The sequence below is a fragment of the Hypomesus nipponensis genome, chromosome 11, assembly GCF_054491055.1.
Source record: "Hypomesus nipponensis isolate SF chromosome 11, ASM5449105v1, whole genome shotgun sequence".
Classification (NCBI taxonomy): domain Eukaryota; kingdom Metazoa; phylum Chordata; class Actinopteri; order Osmeriformes; family Osmeridae; genus Hypomesus; species Hypomesus nipponensis.
In genome coordinates this window covers 12,902,693-12,918,145 of record NC_140371.1, presented here as the reverse complement: position 1 = coordinate 12,918,145, position 15,453 = coordinate 12,902,693, and the positions used below count along the sequence as shown (strand labels likewise).

Genomic DNA, 15,453 nt, shown 5'->3' with positions numbered 1-15,453 from the left:
ATGGTTACTGTATGGCTGTAAGACTTAAAATGTTTAAAATGAGTAGTGAACTGGTTCACCTCACGTTCCCACACAGCTACTGCTGGCACGAGATGACAACTCCTGTGGCTTCTCTTGTGACGATAATCCAGTGTGTTGTCAATAGCAGTGTCAAAACAGTTTGGCAAAGGAAGTGTCATCATAAACAACATTATGTAACATAACATGAACCCAGCTCTGACAAAATACTGAGCAGTACTATCTTTTTTTTAATTTTTTACCAATACTTTTTTGGGGAAGTAAATAAACAAGAATAACAAACTAAACAGATATTACACAAGGCAGAGAATTATCTGTGGGTAACTTCGCTAGACTGAAGGACCTTGGGGAGATTAGAGCAGAGAATAGCTTCTGTTATCACACAATGATCCTGAGGCTGAATCATTGTGCACTCCTCAGAGCTGCCTGTGTATTCACACGGCCACAAACTGTAACTACTGAAGAGGACTGGATGACCATGAACAAACCTAGTTTTAGAAACAGGCTCAGAAGAGCCTGAACTGCTGAAGAATTATTAATCTAGGCTGGACACTAATACGGAACGCATGTGTCACTGACTGCCAATATCACCTTTGCAAGATTTACAATTCATTCCCTTATGGGCAGGCTTTGGCAATCAAATATAGTTCTGGGCAATTATAGGTATTTGAGTTGATTAACACGCTCCAACCTTGTATCTTTTACCGATGGCTGAAGACCACTAAAGCAAGCCGCTTCTGATAACCACAAATAAAAAATAAAAAGTTTTTTTAGCTGAAAAGTAGGAATGTCATACCAGAATCTCCCAGTCAATCCCTTCTGACAGAGGAAAGATTTGTTCGGCCCTTTCGTTTAGATTGCAGCATCTCCAGGAGGACGCCATGGAACACTGCAGGCCCATGGATCTCTCCCTCACGTTCGAGAAGACACAAGCGCCGCCACAACATTCCTTCAGGCAGCACGTCCATCATTGAATCTTCCTTCATACTGTGCAGGAGGGCTGCTTTGCTGGTCACGCCATACGCAAACAGGCTGTCAGGATGAGCCTCAAGTTAAGCGTAACGGGCGAGAAGTATTTAGCATGCAGTGCTAATGCTCTGCGGTACGCGTCGTAAGCAAAGAGACGTGATCTGATTATGAAAGCTCAATGGAGCGCCCCAGGCATTACTTTTGACCCTCTGTGAGACTTATGTATTATGGAGACTCTTGGGTTGCAATACCCAGCGACACCCTCTCGGAGATTCTGCCCCCCCCCCCCCCCCCCCATTCCTCCTCCACCGCCTGTTTACCATAATGTCATGCCGATGATTTATGTAACTACTTGAGTAGGACCTCGTGAAATGTCACATAAATGTTAGTTGGAGGCCGAAATCTTGAAAACCTGTCTTCCGGAGCACTTGTTAGGAGAATTTTAACCTTTAACCTTGACCTTCAGTGCCCTTCATTGGGACCTTATACTGTCTGTTACTAAACCTGGGAGCTGAGAGGGTACCAAGTCAGACCAGTCACAGCTCAGTCTTGACACTTCCATATTTACATTTAGTCATTTAGCAGGCGCTCTTATCCAGAGCGACTTACAGTAAGTACAGGGACATTCCCCTGAGGCAAGTAGGGTGAAGTGCCTTGCCCAAGGACACAAGGTCATTTGGCACAGCCAGGAATCGAACCAGTAACCTTCTAATTAATAGCCCGATTTCCTATCCGCTCAGCCATCTGACTACCTCCTACTCATACTACTATAGGTAGTATGAGTACTACCCCCCCCCCCCCCCCCCAATATTAGACATATGCAAGAATGAGAACATTTTTGATTTGACTCGGGCACTACAGTACCAAAAAAACAACATATTTTCATATTCTGCTCTTGTTTTGAGCACTTTGTAACAACTTTATTGCAAAAATACATGGTCCATCTGCTAGCACAGCATTTACAAACAACAACAAAAGTCAATTCAGCTTTCTTTTACCGTGAAAACCAATTTCCTAGCATTGGAGAGCTTCAATGCTACAATAATCTGTACAATCATTTACACTGTCCAAATGTCGCAGTAGTGCTGTTTAAAGGACTATGGACATTGTATGCATTCTTCTGTTCTACTGGCAATCCACCAGGGGGTAGTGTTGCATGTTCGTATACAGACTACAATAAGCTGTACTTTTCATATTTGTGTCTTACTAAAGTGGCACTCTTTGGTAAAGTACATGTATGACAATTCTTTTACGTTTCAGTTTTATAATCTATCTATTTTAGCATAGAGGAGCAACACTCATACCAGGTGAATTGCACAGTAGATGTGTATCAGTTAAATACTATATGGTTTCTATGCCGTTGTTAAGATGCCTTAAGCTCTTTCCTTTTTCCAACTTCATTCTCATATTCCTTAAGTTATGTCTACAGTGTAGAAAAATATGTCCAAATATCCCCAAAACTAAATCAGAAATATTTTAAGCAAAACATTAAACTGTTTAATTTATTCCAGATTGTAATGAGTTAAACTGTTTTTTATAAGGCTGCAAAACATTTTTGTTTCCAAATACAAAAGAAACTTCACTGTAATTTGAAATCCAATATTTGATGGTTATTTACAACCATTATATTAGCCAGAAATGAGGCACAGATGCACACTGTCATCCCAAACCCCCCAAAATAACAGAATCTCACAAATGAACCTATAATCTATCTCCTTTGTAAACAGACCAGAAATAATCAAATAGAGCTAGAATTCAATGACCAAGTTTCCAAAATGATTAGTTAAATCCCGTTGCATTGAAAGCTTGGCATGTGCTTTGTAAAATATTCTAAACTTATGCACTAGTTTCTACACTTATAGAAAATGCCCACTCTATGGAATGTCCGCTGACATCACTTCCTGTCCGTGTGTAAACCTCTGATGTACCATCTAGGTGGACAGGATGACCATCCTCTGAACTTTTTTTTGTGTTTATCTTCTAAGTACAAAAATAGGCTAGCATTGAGCATCCCCCAGAACAATGGGAGAAATGTCAATAGACTTACAACTGCAAAAGATAAAACTATGTTGAACACTTATGAAGTGCACTAAACGTGTTTGACACAGTTTAGTAAATTCACTGCACTAAGAAAAAAAGATAGATCACTTGTATATATTTCTCTTAATATTGTACACCAAGTCAAGCGATTCCCTTTTAATGTATATTTCCATAGACGACCATGCTTAACCAGTTGCAAGGCTGCCATAAAGCATAGAGAAAGTTCTAGAGTATTTTAGCACAGGGCTCTCTAAATGAGAGATACATAGATCTGTACTACAAGATAGCAGTTAGTTACCAAATAAAGCTAACTAGCTCATTCATAGAAATGATAAAAGGACAGCAGGTCTATTGCAGATTATATTTACAGGTCAAGCAGGTTAAATTGGTTAGATAATTTAAGGACTACTTACCCTAGAAAATAAATACAGTAGTACAGTAACTAAATAAACTTAGTTCCAAGTGGGACCCCAAAGAGGCAGTTCTCTTCCTTCATACAAAGCAGTGTACAGAGTGAGGCTGGAACATTGCAGAACAACCATTTCTGTCTTGTTACGATTTGAAAGTATACACGATTTACTTGTGTTTTTTTTTTTGCATCTGTGAGTTTTTCTCTCTTTTAAAACTCTTTAGTCCTGATCCAAAACGCTGCCTCCACCCTTCAGTCTCATCTTAGCCGTGTGCAACCGGAGGACTGGAAACTGCTTGTTCAGCTCTGACGCTACGACAGGTGCTGAAGTCATGAAGACATTCATTAAAATCAGAGGTTTGTGACGACTGAGATTACGCGCTAATCTTTGAGAGCGGAGTCTTATGTGTGTGTGTGTGTGTGTGTTTTCACCTCAGGCCTTTGTGCAGACCCTGCGAACAGGGGGGTGGAGGTGAGGGGGTGTTTCGGGAGGGAGGGGTGGGGGTGGGGTTGCAGACAGCGTGCTGACCAGGCCCGGCTGAATCAGCTGGCGGGGCGGAAGCGTGCCATGTACGCCCCGCAGGCTTGGCAGTAGTGGCGTGACGGCTCGCTGGGCAGCTGTTGGCACAGGGAGCAGAGCTGGCTGCCGTAGAGAGCGCGCCCAGCTCTGCCGGGCGGGCATTCGGACCTCTGGGCGGGCTGGTGGAAAGGGTGGGCCTCCCGGACAGACGGGGGCGCTGCCACCCTGTAGGTAGGGGTCCTCCAGTCGCCCTCGGGGGGCACGTCCAGGCGGAGGGGCTGGGCCGGGGTCTCCCCGGGCAGCCGGCGGGGATGTTGGGACGGGGGGGGCGGGTGGTGGTGGGGGGGCACGGTGCCGTTAGGCCTGCCAGGCTGCCTGTACAACCCGTTGGCGGTGCCGGGCTTGGAGGCGGAGCGGCGTGGGTGGGCTAGGGTGGTGTAGCCAGGGTCGGGCCGGCTCCAGAGGCCGCCGGAGGGGCCAGCGGGGCCGGGGCCCTCCCTGGGCCGGGGGAGGGAGGAGGAGGAGCCGGAGGGGGCCGCCCTGCGAGGTGCCCGGGGCAGAGTGCCGTAGCTCAGCGCAACACTGTGGTAGTTGTTTTCACGGGAGAGAGCTTCACCCCGGTCAAGCAGAGCCAGAAACTGCTGGGCCTTCTGGGGATCTCCTGCGGAGGAGGAGAGAGGAAGGAGTGTTAGGACACAGCGGGGGGGGGGGGGGGGGGGGTCACGGCTGAGATGCAACATGTTAAACGGGGCGTTACGTCTGGGAGTGACTGTTGTCCACGTTGTTGCTACGACGTTACCGTGGCAATATAGGTAACCTTTGTCGCTATTTAGTTTAGCCCTTTACTAATCCCCATGGGGCTAAGTGTCAGGTAAAATAACGCCTTCAGTACACAATGAATTACTGCTGATGAGCCCTGAACCCCACATGCAGAGACGATGAGAGCCATGAGAGAGAGAGAGAGAGGGACAGTGAGTATATGGCTCTCTCCCGCCCATGCTCCCTGTGTCTTACCAGACCAACCAGAAGCCTTCAGACTATTGTGGGTGGTGGTGGTGCAGGAGCGGGATGGAGGAGGAGGGGGGGGGGGGTGGGTGGGCGATGGTTACCTGAGCGTCCCCAAGAGGACGGCCCTGCGCTGGGGGCCCGCGACGCCTGCTGAAGGGGGTGCTGTGATGATGGTGGTGGTGGTGGTGCTGACACTAGGGCGGGGGGGACATAGTGGTGTTGGTGGTGGTTGTGGGGGAAGGGGTGGGACTGGGGGGAGGTGGGGGGAGGAGGGTAGCGAGCGATGGAGGAGGAGGAGGAGGGGAGGTGCAGGGAGGAGGTGCTGGGGCGCCGGGCGGAGGAGGAGGAGGTGCAGACTCGGGGATCCACATGCTTTGGTGTCCTGGTTACAGGGGGCTCCTTGGTGTGAGAAAGAGAGATAGAGAGAGAGAGATAGAGAGAGAGTGTGGAGCACCGCAGGGTGAGAGGACCAAGCAGTCGCGAAGGAAAAGTCAGGGAGGAGGAGGAGGGGAGAGAGATGAGTTAAAACACAGGTGGACAAGGGATGGCCGACTTCCGACAAGTCTGCAACAGCAACTCCACGCCAAGGGGAACATAAAGATGAACAAAATAATGCACTCAGGACGAATGTACCTCACCATCTCCCCCCCATACAATGCAACTGTGCCCTGCGATGCCCTTCGCTCCTCAGCCGGCAAATTCGAGCCGAACGCGAGGTTAAAGGCTTAATGGAGGAACTAAATCATTGATAAAACATTTATAGATTCGCCTCGGGCCATTCTCCTGCTGAGCGAACGTGCGGAGCGCCGCTAGGGGCTGGAGGAGCGCCGCACGGCGGAAACAGTTGCACCGAGCGACCACCAGATGGCAGTGTGGCGCTGTGGATGAGGTCGGTCGGGTGAAAGGATGGGAGGGGTAGGGGGGTTTGATGTATTGATGTGCTTGAGGAAGGAAACACGTACAGGCAGGCTGAGCCCCGCTGACAGCTGTAGCCTTTCCCAGGCGGGCCGGTCAGGTTCGTCACTCTTTGTTTACCGAGTGCCTGTGCACGTTAACGAAGCGCTGCGTGTGTGGTAGCTGAATGGGTGTTTTTCTTTTTTTTTCCGGTGCTCATCCCGAGGTGGTGCGTGTGTGTGCGCGTGTCCCACTCACAAAGCTGCGGGACAGGGCAAGGTGCTCAGGTCGGCCCCCGATGACGGTGCCGCTGAGACTGCGGGCGATGCGGCGCAGGTTCTCCGCGCTGTAGCTCTCGTCGTCCGCCGCCGAGCGCTCGACGGGCCCTCCGGACGCGGGCTGCGGACATGAGCACGGGGTTAACACAGCCACACGCTCACAGGGTTAACACAGCCACACGAGCACAGGGTTAACATAGCCACACGCGCACGGGGTTAACACAGCCACACGCCTACACACACACACACACACGATGGAAACACGGGGTGAGAGGCACACTAGCACACGGGCTGACCTTGGGCTGTTGCGTGGGGCCGCTGGCGTAGCTTGGCGTTCTGTAGGCGTATCTCTCGATCTCAGCTGTGGGGGTCTTGGAGCGGCCAGGGGCGGCCAGGCCGGAGAGGATCTTCCTGGCAGCTACACACACACGCACACACACATCTCTGTAAGAGCTGCCAAAACGTCCCAACATTCACAACTTTTCAAATAGACATAGATGAACCCTGTTTTCCAACTCTAAGACAGACATCCCTGGTGAACACAGGCCAAGCTGGGTTAGGGTTGGGGGGGGGGGACTTACGTGTTTTGCTACCGGGCTGGGGGCTAACTCCTCGGGAAGCCCGCGGCATGCTGGGAGCCTGCAAGCTGGCCTGGTACAGGGAATCCAGCTCCGACAGCTCCTCGTTGGGCGATCCGCTCCCCACGCAGCCAGAGGCAGGCTGGGAGTTGTAGTACCGGGTCACGTTCTCTGCCCAGCGCTCCACGGGTATGGGTGCTCCTTGACTGTAGTCGACCAGGGAAGGAGAGGGAGTCCGTAGCGGCGGGCTGGGGGGAGGCAGGGGGCCGTGGTGGGGGTCGGTGGTGTGGAAGAGAGGGGAGTCGCTGGGCCTATCCAGGCTCCAACATGACCAGTTGCGGACGGGTGCGGGAGGGGGGAGGCCCGGCCTGGAGGTGAAGCTAGAGGCAGGGAGGGTCTGGTTCTGAGATGGGGGCGGCGGCTGGGCGGAGCCCAGGGAGGACTGCCGGAAGTAGGACACCTCCCTGTTCGGAACACCGCTCTCGTCTTGGCGACGGCCAAGAGGGGAGGAGGACCCGGAGGGGGGGCGCGGGGCGGGGCCCGTCTGGGACGGCGGGGGGCTGTGCCAGTGGGAGGGAGAGGGGGCCCTCGGGCGGTCGGGCACATCGTTGGGGCCGTGTTCCCAGGCGTCCACAGGCAGGCTGGGGAGGGACGCGGGGTTGACGCTGTGGAGGGGAGTCCCTCGGGGGAGTGCGCTCTGGGACCAGTGCTCACTCCCCTCCGGACCGTAGCCGCCTGGCCGGTCCCTGCCGTCCCCTGCGGGCGACCCCGTAGGACGAGGGCTGGCGGGGGCGGCGGCGGCGTGGCTCTGGGCGTCTGGGAGCGAGCATGCGCTTGAGGGAAGGAGGGGCTTGACATGGAGAGGTGAAGGCGGGCCTCGGGCTGCATCCTGGTCGGCTGGCGGCTCCTCCTTGGCGTCCGTCAGCAGTATTTGGACCGCGACAGGCTGCTTACTAGAGGAGGAGGAGAGGAGCCCGGGTTACGCGCTGACTCGCACGCGGTTGACATCGGAAATGGGTGCGCGTGTGCGCATGTGTGTATGTGCGTGTCAGCGCGCCTGTGCGCGCGTGAGGGTGTGCTTTATCAGTCCTCAGAAACAGATGGGTGTCGTTCTGACTCTGCCCCCCCCCCCCCTCTTGTGTGAGCGGACCTTGGGACACCCACTCACCCACTGACTTCCACCACGCCCCAGCTCCCCCACCCCGGTCTACGCAGCAGCAGCACCACTAAGCTGTGGGGCTCCCCTACAGCACATAGGAGAGGCGCTCTAGCACGCCCCCCCCAAAAACCTGGTGAAGGCCAGCATCTGGGCCCTAAGCGTGAAGAGGACCTCATCCATATCCTGGTATTTTCCCGACAAGCCCCACAGCTTGTGCCCAACGCGCTCTGCGGGGGGATGCGACTGAACGTGGGGGGGGGGGCACAGGAGTGGAGCTCCATAGATGAGTGGGAGACGGGGGGGGGGGGGGGAGGAGGAGCGTCCGCTAACGAGGCTCTCATCCAGGCCCCCGGGGCCCTGGGGGGAGCAGTGTGGGGGGGGGGGGGGAGAGGGGAGAGGGGGCGGGAGGGCGCCCCCCCGGTGCAGGTGTACCTGGGTGTTCCCGTGGGACAGGGGGGGCAGGGCGGCTCCTGCTCCTCCTCTGCGCGCCGCGCCGCCGCAGCTCGGCGCTCCGGCTGCAGCGCTGCGCTCTCCTGCTGCATGCGCTGCTGCAGGCCCCGGGCTCTCCTCATGCACTTTTGCAGTCGGGCCTCAGCCACGGTCCTGCTATGAGTGTTAGCCCCATCGCCCTCATGCATGGGAAGCCTGAGTTTAGCTACAGTCGCACAAAGAAATTAAGGAAAAAGGGGGGGGGGGGGGGGTGGGGGGGGAAAGAAAAGCCCCCAAAAAAGAAAAGGAGGGGGCAGAGCAGATAAGAGAAAACAAAGGAAAAGAAAATGCAGAACATAAAGAGCTGAGTTATGGGGGAGGCATGCGATAAAAACACACTTTGCTCCAAATGTAAATCATAGATTAGACTGTTGGAGTGATGGAAGGTGGTGAGGGGGAGAGGGAGGGGTACAAACAAGCCAACACTGGGTAAGTATCATGGATGTGTGTGTGTGTGTGTGTGTGTTACACAGAGATGAATACAGGCCTTAGACAAATTAAGATCCACAGTGACAATATATTTGGTTTTAGAGGCAAAAAATCATGGATTTTAAATATGAAATAAATTAATTAAATGGATAATGTCAAGCCAGACAAACGCAAATAAAAGTTCTAAAGCTGAGCTCTTGCCTTGGTGCAATTAATGTCTAAGATCTTCTGAATACATTTCTGACGTGCTGTTTGAGTCCAATTCTGGGCGTGAAGCGCAAGCTGAATCTTTCAAAAGTTCCAATGTTATTTGTCATGTTCAATTTGACTAGCTGTAGATCTTAAAAGGCAGGATCAAGGAAGGGGGGTTTGTGAGACAGGGTTTACTGGAGTGCCTGACAAGGGAAACACTGTGTTAGTGTGTGTGTGTGTGTGTGTGTGTGTAAGAGAGAAAGAGATGGTGTGAGTGAGCATTCCTCCAAGAACAACTCTGAGGTGTCAACACACACCACTCACATTCAGACTGGAAGACGCCTTGGACAGACAATTAAACCGTGAAGGTCATATCAACACACAGTCTAATAAAGATTTTAAAAAACAAAGACACCCACACACACACACACACCACTGAGACACACTTGGGCCATGTTGACATAACAGAGCCCACGCAGTCATAAATAAGGTCTTTGGAGAGTCTTCCCAGCTCCTGTTGTCATAGCGTCCTCCCTGACCACTCCCACTCTGCCCTGGTGGCCTGGTAACCATGGTGACGGGGTAAACACCCCAGGCCTGGTGCCAGTGTCAGAGCCAGGTGGGTGTGCACAGGACGGAACAGTCCGGGCTAATGTTTACAGACTCTCTGTAATCGGTCTCACCAGTAACTCCTGGAGCTTTTGTGTTTGCGGTTACCACGGTTCCGTTTACCCTCAAATAAATACAAATGGTAATTGGAGCCAGAACAGTGGGGTGGCTGTAACGGAAGTAAACCCTGACGTCAGTGTCGACCTGGTCAGGAGTTTGAAGAAGCCCACGCCCGCCGCCACCACCACCTGGCCTGTGTATGGCATGCGCACGTGTGTGGAACAGCAGGACTAACACACGACATCCACAGACACACAAGGGTGACGCTAAGCGTTAGCGCCGCGTGCGTGCGCTAGCTGGCGGCAGGCAGAGTGGTGGTGGAGTTGAGGGGAGGGGGAGGGGGGGGCAGGGGGGCTACTTACACACGGCTTCGTTCACCACAGAGAGCGCGGCGGCCACCTCTCCCGCCTGCTCCAGACGCACCGACTGGTCCAGCAGCAGCTCAGCGTCCGACACACACCGCTCCAAGCTGTCCCCTTTGCCTACGCCACACACACACACGCCACACACGCAGGCATGAAGCATGAGCACAAATGCACACACACAGAAGCGCAGACACACAAAGCAAAAGCTCTTTTGAAATGCGCCACATGAGCTCCCGGAAACCAGCGGCATTTACAGATCATCACGTCATTTTCATCGAGCCCTCTCCAAGACTAATGACTTGCCTCGCAGGCCTTTAGCGAGCAACTTTACCAAAACGGTACAGCCGGCTACTGCTACAGCACACACCCTGTACTGGAGCTACTGTATAAACACCCCCCCCACACACACACACACACACACGCACACATGCATACACACCCAGGCTTTATCCCATCCTCTCATCAACTGATGCTGTGACCAGCCGCCCCCACCCACTCTCTTTCACGCTGGCCCAGTCTGTCCGCCGGCCCGTGTGGAGCCAGTGAATGAGGAAGCTTCCTATTGTGTGGGGGGGACAATGCTCCTTTCAGCGGCCGCTGCGGCGGGGGCCCCATTAGGTGGGCCCACGCGGGGCGCTGGGGAACAGCTGCAGCCTAAACACCCGGGTGACCCACACCCCGGCCCTGGGGCCGGCCTGCTTCCCACAAACACACTCCCACTGTATGGTACATCTCCCTGGTAGATTGTGCCGGACTGTTCTGGGTTGGTAATGCTAAAGCCCACTGGGCTTGATGGGCCTTGGTAAGTTAAGGGTAAAGAATGGGGGTAGGTTACATGCTGGTGTTGGTAGACGTATCGGCTTCGCGTTGGGGTTTGGTAACTACTGGGAGGTCTACATGGGATCTGTGGACCGCTTCAAACTGCTAGAGGCTTGGGATAGATGAGGCCTGAGGCAGGGGATGAGGCCTGGGGGCAGGGGATGAGGTCTGGGGGCAGGGGATGAGGCCTGGGGGCAGGGGATGAGGTCCGGGGGCAGGGGATGAGGTCCGGGGGCAGGGGATGAGGTCCGGGGGCAGGGGATGAGGTCTGGGGGCAGGGGATGAGGTCTGGGGGCAGGGGATGAGGTCTGGGGGCAGGGGATGAGGCCTGGGGGCAGGGGATGAGGTCCGGGGCAAGGGATGAGGTCCGGGGGCAGGGGATGAGGCCTGGGGGCAGGGGATGAGGTCTGGGGATGAGGCCTGGGGGCAGGGGATGAGGCCTGGGGGCAGGGGATGAGGTCTGGGGGCAGGGGATGAGGTCTGGGGGCAGGGGATGAGGCCTGGGGGCAGGGGATGAGGCCTGGGGGCAGGGGATGAGGCCTGGGTCTTACCCTGGCTCTGCAGCTCGTCCAGGTCCATGAACTTGCTGGGTCTGGGGTTGAAGCCCATGGCCGCCTCCCTCTCCTTCTCCTTCCTCCTCTGGACCTCCTGCTCCCGCGCCCTGCGAGCCACCTCCTCCTGCAGCTCGTCCAGCTCGCTGCGGCCCTCACCCGCTGCAACACACACACACACACACGGAGAGAGAGGAACACGTTAAATGTCAACATAAGGGTCCGTTGACTGTTTGATCTCTCTCGGGTGCGGCCGTGGTGGTGATGAGGTTTGACTGGTGGGTTTCATCATACAGCCGGCAGTCCCCAGATGGGTGGGGGGGGGATTAACATAAGCAAACTGCTCAAGCCTCAAAGCCCTTGGTGTAACTACGTTATGCACATAGACTGACAGACTGTGATATGGGGAATGAGTACGCACAGATACACACACACAGACACCACCCACTCACATTCAAACGCTATTCAAACATGACTTTGACAAAGAAAGGATCCCCTAACGGGATAGGAATAAATCAAAGGATTCAGGCCTAACACATTGTGGTCCACACTATGCTATACACACACACACACACACACACACACACCAACAGTCTGACCTACCTAGGCTGGTGTGGCTGTTGCCCCTGCGGGAGGCCTTGACGTCCTGGAGAAGAGCAGAGCTGCTTTTGGACTTGGGCACCGTCCGCCATGACGGCCCTGCTCCGGACGGCTTCTTCATCCCAGGGTCCCTGAACCAGGACACCAACGAGGGGGAGGGGGGTCACGGGAGGTGCACGCAAACCAGGTGCCCCTACTCACTGCCCCCTACAAATGTCTGTGTAAATATGCAGAAACATGTATGTGTGTGTGTGTGTGTGTGAGATCACCTGTGCTGGGCGCCGGCGTTGGAGCCCTCCCCCAGCGGCATGTCCAGGCTGACGGGACTGTTGCTGTTCCTCTCGCTGCTCTCATAGCCGCTCTCCATCCTCTGGATCAGCCTGGGGGGCTGCTGCTCCCCACCTCCCCCTGCCCCTCCCCCCCGGCCCCGCCCCCGGGGGGCGGGCAGGGTCCAGGACGACGCCATGCTCATCAGGGGGGCCTTCTTCTCCAGGCCGGTGGCCGACCCGGTGGGGCCCTCGGCGGGGGCGCCGCAGTCCTCGGGGAGGGAGGCCCCCAGCGGGCTGTAGCCCACCTGCCGGCGCCGCTCCCGGGTGAAGATGCTGTCGATGTTGAGGGCCTCCCTCCGGGGCCTCCAGGCCGGCCGGTAGCGGCCCCCGGACGAGCTGGACTTGGACTCGCTGCTGGTGCTGTCCGCCTCCCAGTCGTGGGTCTTGGCGGCGGCCGAGGGCGGGGAGGCGCCTGGGTTGGCGGCGGCGGCAGCGGCGGCGGGGCCGCCCGCCTGGGGAGGCTGGGTGGAGCCCGAGCCGGAGGAGGAGGAGGAGGAGAGGGGCCGGCTGTGGATGATGTTGCTCATGGTCTCCCTCAGGTCCCGGAGGCGGCTGGAGGAGGCTTTGGGGAGGGCGCGCGGCGCCTGCTGCTCCTTCAGAGTCTCGCCTGGAGGGCGAGAGGGGGAGAGGAGTGAGAGACGGACGGAGGAGAGGGAGGGAGGTGGACAGAGTGGGCGGGGGAGATAAAGACGTTAGGAAGGTGACGATGCAGCTTGATGAGAGAGGCGGGGGGTAAACCCAGGAGGATGGATGTGCGATGTCAAAGCCTGGCTGTTCTGATCCTGGACCAGAGGCGAAGAAATACGCGTCATCACGTCCTTGTCACAAAATGTCCCCCCCACACACACACACACACACAAATACTTGTGGCATTAAGCTAACTATAAAAAGCACCTTGCACTGCTATGGCAACTAGAGGATACAGCCTTCACAACAGCTGGAATCATACAGAAGACTTGCTTGCCATTGGTGCCAAGACCCTCCCCCCCCCCGCCCCCGGCCGCTGTGATTGGTGGAGCCCGTGTGAGCGTACCCTCGCTGTGGTAACCTGTCGACGAGGCCTCGTCGCCCCGGGAGCCGCGGCTCTTCTCCTCAGAGCGCCGCGGGCGGCTCGAGCTCCGCCTCCTGTCCCCGGCCCCGCCCTTCCTGTCCCCTGGCCCGCTCTTCCTCAGAGAGTGGCGCTGCACTGGCTCACTGTCCGTCACTTGGCCTTAGCGGTGAGAAGCATGGGGGGGGGGGGGAATGACGACATGATCACTGACCGCACCACATGGTCACAACATGCAAGACAGGATGGCATATTCCATGACAAACATGACCGGATGGCTGGAGCCTAATCCTATGTGGATAAAAGCAGTTAAGTGTGAAGTGTTTCTGACGGCCTTTTAATCCCATGTGAATGTCTTTGTGTGTTGACATGAAAGCACATGAACTCAATCGGTCCTTTGGAAGCGCGTGCAGAAGCGAGCGATGACACGTTTGTAACGAATGTCGTGGCATCACATGTTTGATCGCGTGAGGTAACGTCTGCGTGCCCATGTCCTTTTGCCTGCGCGTGCATGTACCTGTGTATGTGTGTACGCATGTTTGTGCGTGCGCATGTGTCTGTGTATGGGTGTGTGTGCATGTATATATGTGTGTGTGTGTGTCTCCCTCCCTCTACCTGTGGTCTCCAGGCTGCCGTGGGAGGCGGCGTCGTGGTCGGCGTTGCAGATGACCGTGCCCTGGGAGTCGGAGGAGAAGTGGCTGGCCATGGACTCATGGTGGGAGTGGGAGTGCCGGTAGGAGCAGCTGTCGGTGGACGAGTCGGTCCGCGTGTCGCTGGAGATGGACGGCTCGCGGCCTGGCCGGGACCACACCAATCACGCGGTCACGAGACAAGGCAGGGCCAGAAACCATGAAGAATTAGTCGGAAAAGTCGCTTTTTTCAAGGTGTGTATGTGAGGCACCGGTTTGTACGTGTGTGCGTGTTTGTGTCATACCGGAGTCCTCGCTGTCGTAGTAGGACTTGTTGAAGTTGTGCAGTTCGAGGCGGGAGGGCAGGTCCTGCACTGCCACGGGCGTCCCTCGGGGGTCAGCGTAGAGCAGCAGCAGGGGCTGGTAGTGGCCCTTGATGCAGCGCGACACCACGTCCTTCCACTTAGGGCCGATCTGTGGACACGCAGGGAAACTGCTATGGAAGCCGGCCATCACAGAAGCACAGTCGCCGATGCTTTTAAACAACACAAGGAATCAGATTGCATCGTGTTTCAAAAAAAAAAAAAAAGGAGAACAAAAAGAAAAAAACCCTAATGGAACAAAACATTGAAGTTAGTCAAGATCGGGAATACATTACCGTCAGTTCAAGTTAAATGAGAGCGAGGAATGTCTCTTAAGCGCTAAGTAGACAATAAACGAAGACAGATAGCTAAGTAGTTCTTCTAAGGCGAGCCTTTGTTCCATGTTCCCACCCGGTCTTACCCCGACCTGGTTTTCCAGCAGTTTTGCCCTCTGCCGGAATCTGCTACAGGACGTCCCGATAGCCCTATCGTATCAGCTGTGTGTGTGTGGAAGTGTGCCTGGATGTGTGCAATCGCCTATGTGTGTGTGTGTGTGTGAGAGAGAGAGATTACGAGATGTGTGTGTTGGTCTGCAGCGTGAACAGAGCTGGCGGATGATCTGTGTGGGCTGTGTGTGTGTGTGTGTGTGTGTGTGTTGGCCCCACCCTGACTGTGTCCAGCTGGCCAGATAAACAATGGAGGGATATCCTTGTTTTCGGGATACTTTTTGTCCAGACCCTGAGTGGTCCACGTGTGGGCTTAGACAGGGGTGACAGGGTGAGAGCAGGGCGGGGAGGGGAGAGGAAAAAAGCTGCTTTGTTTGCAACTGTCCAGGAGTCAGTGTCCAGCAAAAACATACAGCCATTATGAGGCTATTCAGGGAAATAGGGTAGGGTGGGGTACTGGGTGTGTGTGTGTGTGTGTGTGTGTGTGGGGGGGGGGGGGTCATGGGAAGAGAAGTCTATAACAAAAATACAAGTAAAAAGAGGTGAGATGGGGAGAGTACACGTGAGGCTAGAGATGGAAAAGGGAGAACAAAAGGAAAGAGCCAGACCGACGGGTGAGGCCGGTGCCCACACACAATGATGTCATTTCCTC

General features: G+C 55.0%; 1 protein-coding gene across 3 annotated transcripts in view; it reads right to left on the bottom strand.

Moving 5' to 3' along the window:
* Positions 1–1,866: 1,866 nt before the first annotated feature.
* Positions 1,867–15,453, bottom strand: part of usp54a (ubiquitin specific peptidase 54a) — a 51,808-nt gene continuing 38,221 nt past the window's right edge. For all 3 annotated transcript variants that reach the window (XM_084710008.1, XM_084710009.1, XM_084710010.1), the window contains exons 10-22: positions 14,299–14,467; positions 13,980–14,159; positions 13,350–13,526; positions 12,257–12,923; positions 11,991–12,118; positions 11,388–11,549; positions 10,015–10,134; positions 8,306–8,528; positions 6,718–7,667; positions 6,433–6,554; positions 6,117–6,257; positions 5,066–5,363; positions 1,867–4,617 (exon numbers count right to left, since the gene is read on the bottom strand). In XM_084710008.1, coding sequence (XP_084566134.1) covers positions 3,980–4,617; positions 5,066–5,363; positions 6,117–6,257; positions 6,433–6,554; positions 6,718–7,667; positions 8,306–8,528; positions 10,015–10,134; positions 11,388–11,549; positions 11,991–12,118; positions 12,257–12,923; positions 13,350–13,526; positions 13,980–14,159; positions 14,299–14,467 — 3,975 coding nt within the window. In that variant the 3' untranslated portion in view covers positions 1,867–3,979. The remainder of the gene's footprint in view (positions 4,618–5,065; positions 5,364–6,116; positions 6,258–6,432; positions 6,555–6,717; positions 7,668–8,305; positions 8,529–10,014; positions 10,135–11,387; positions 11,550–11,990; positions 12,119–12,256; positions 12,924–13,349; positions 13,527–13,979; positions 14,160–14,298; positions 14,468–15,453) is intronic.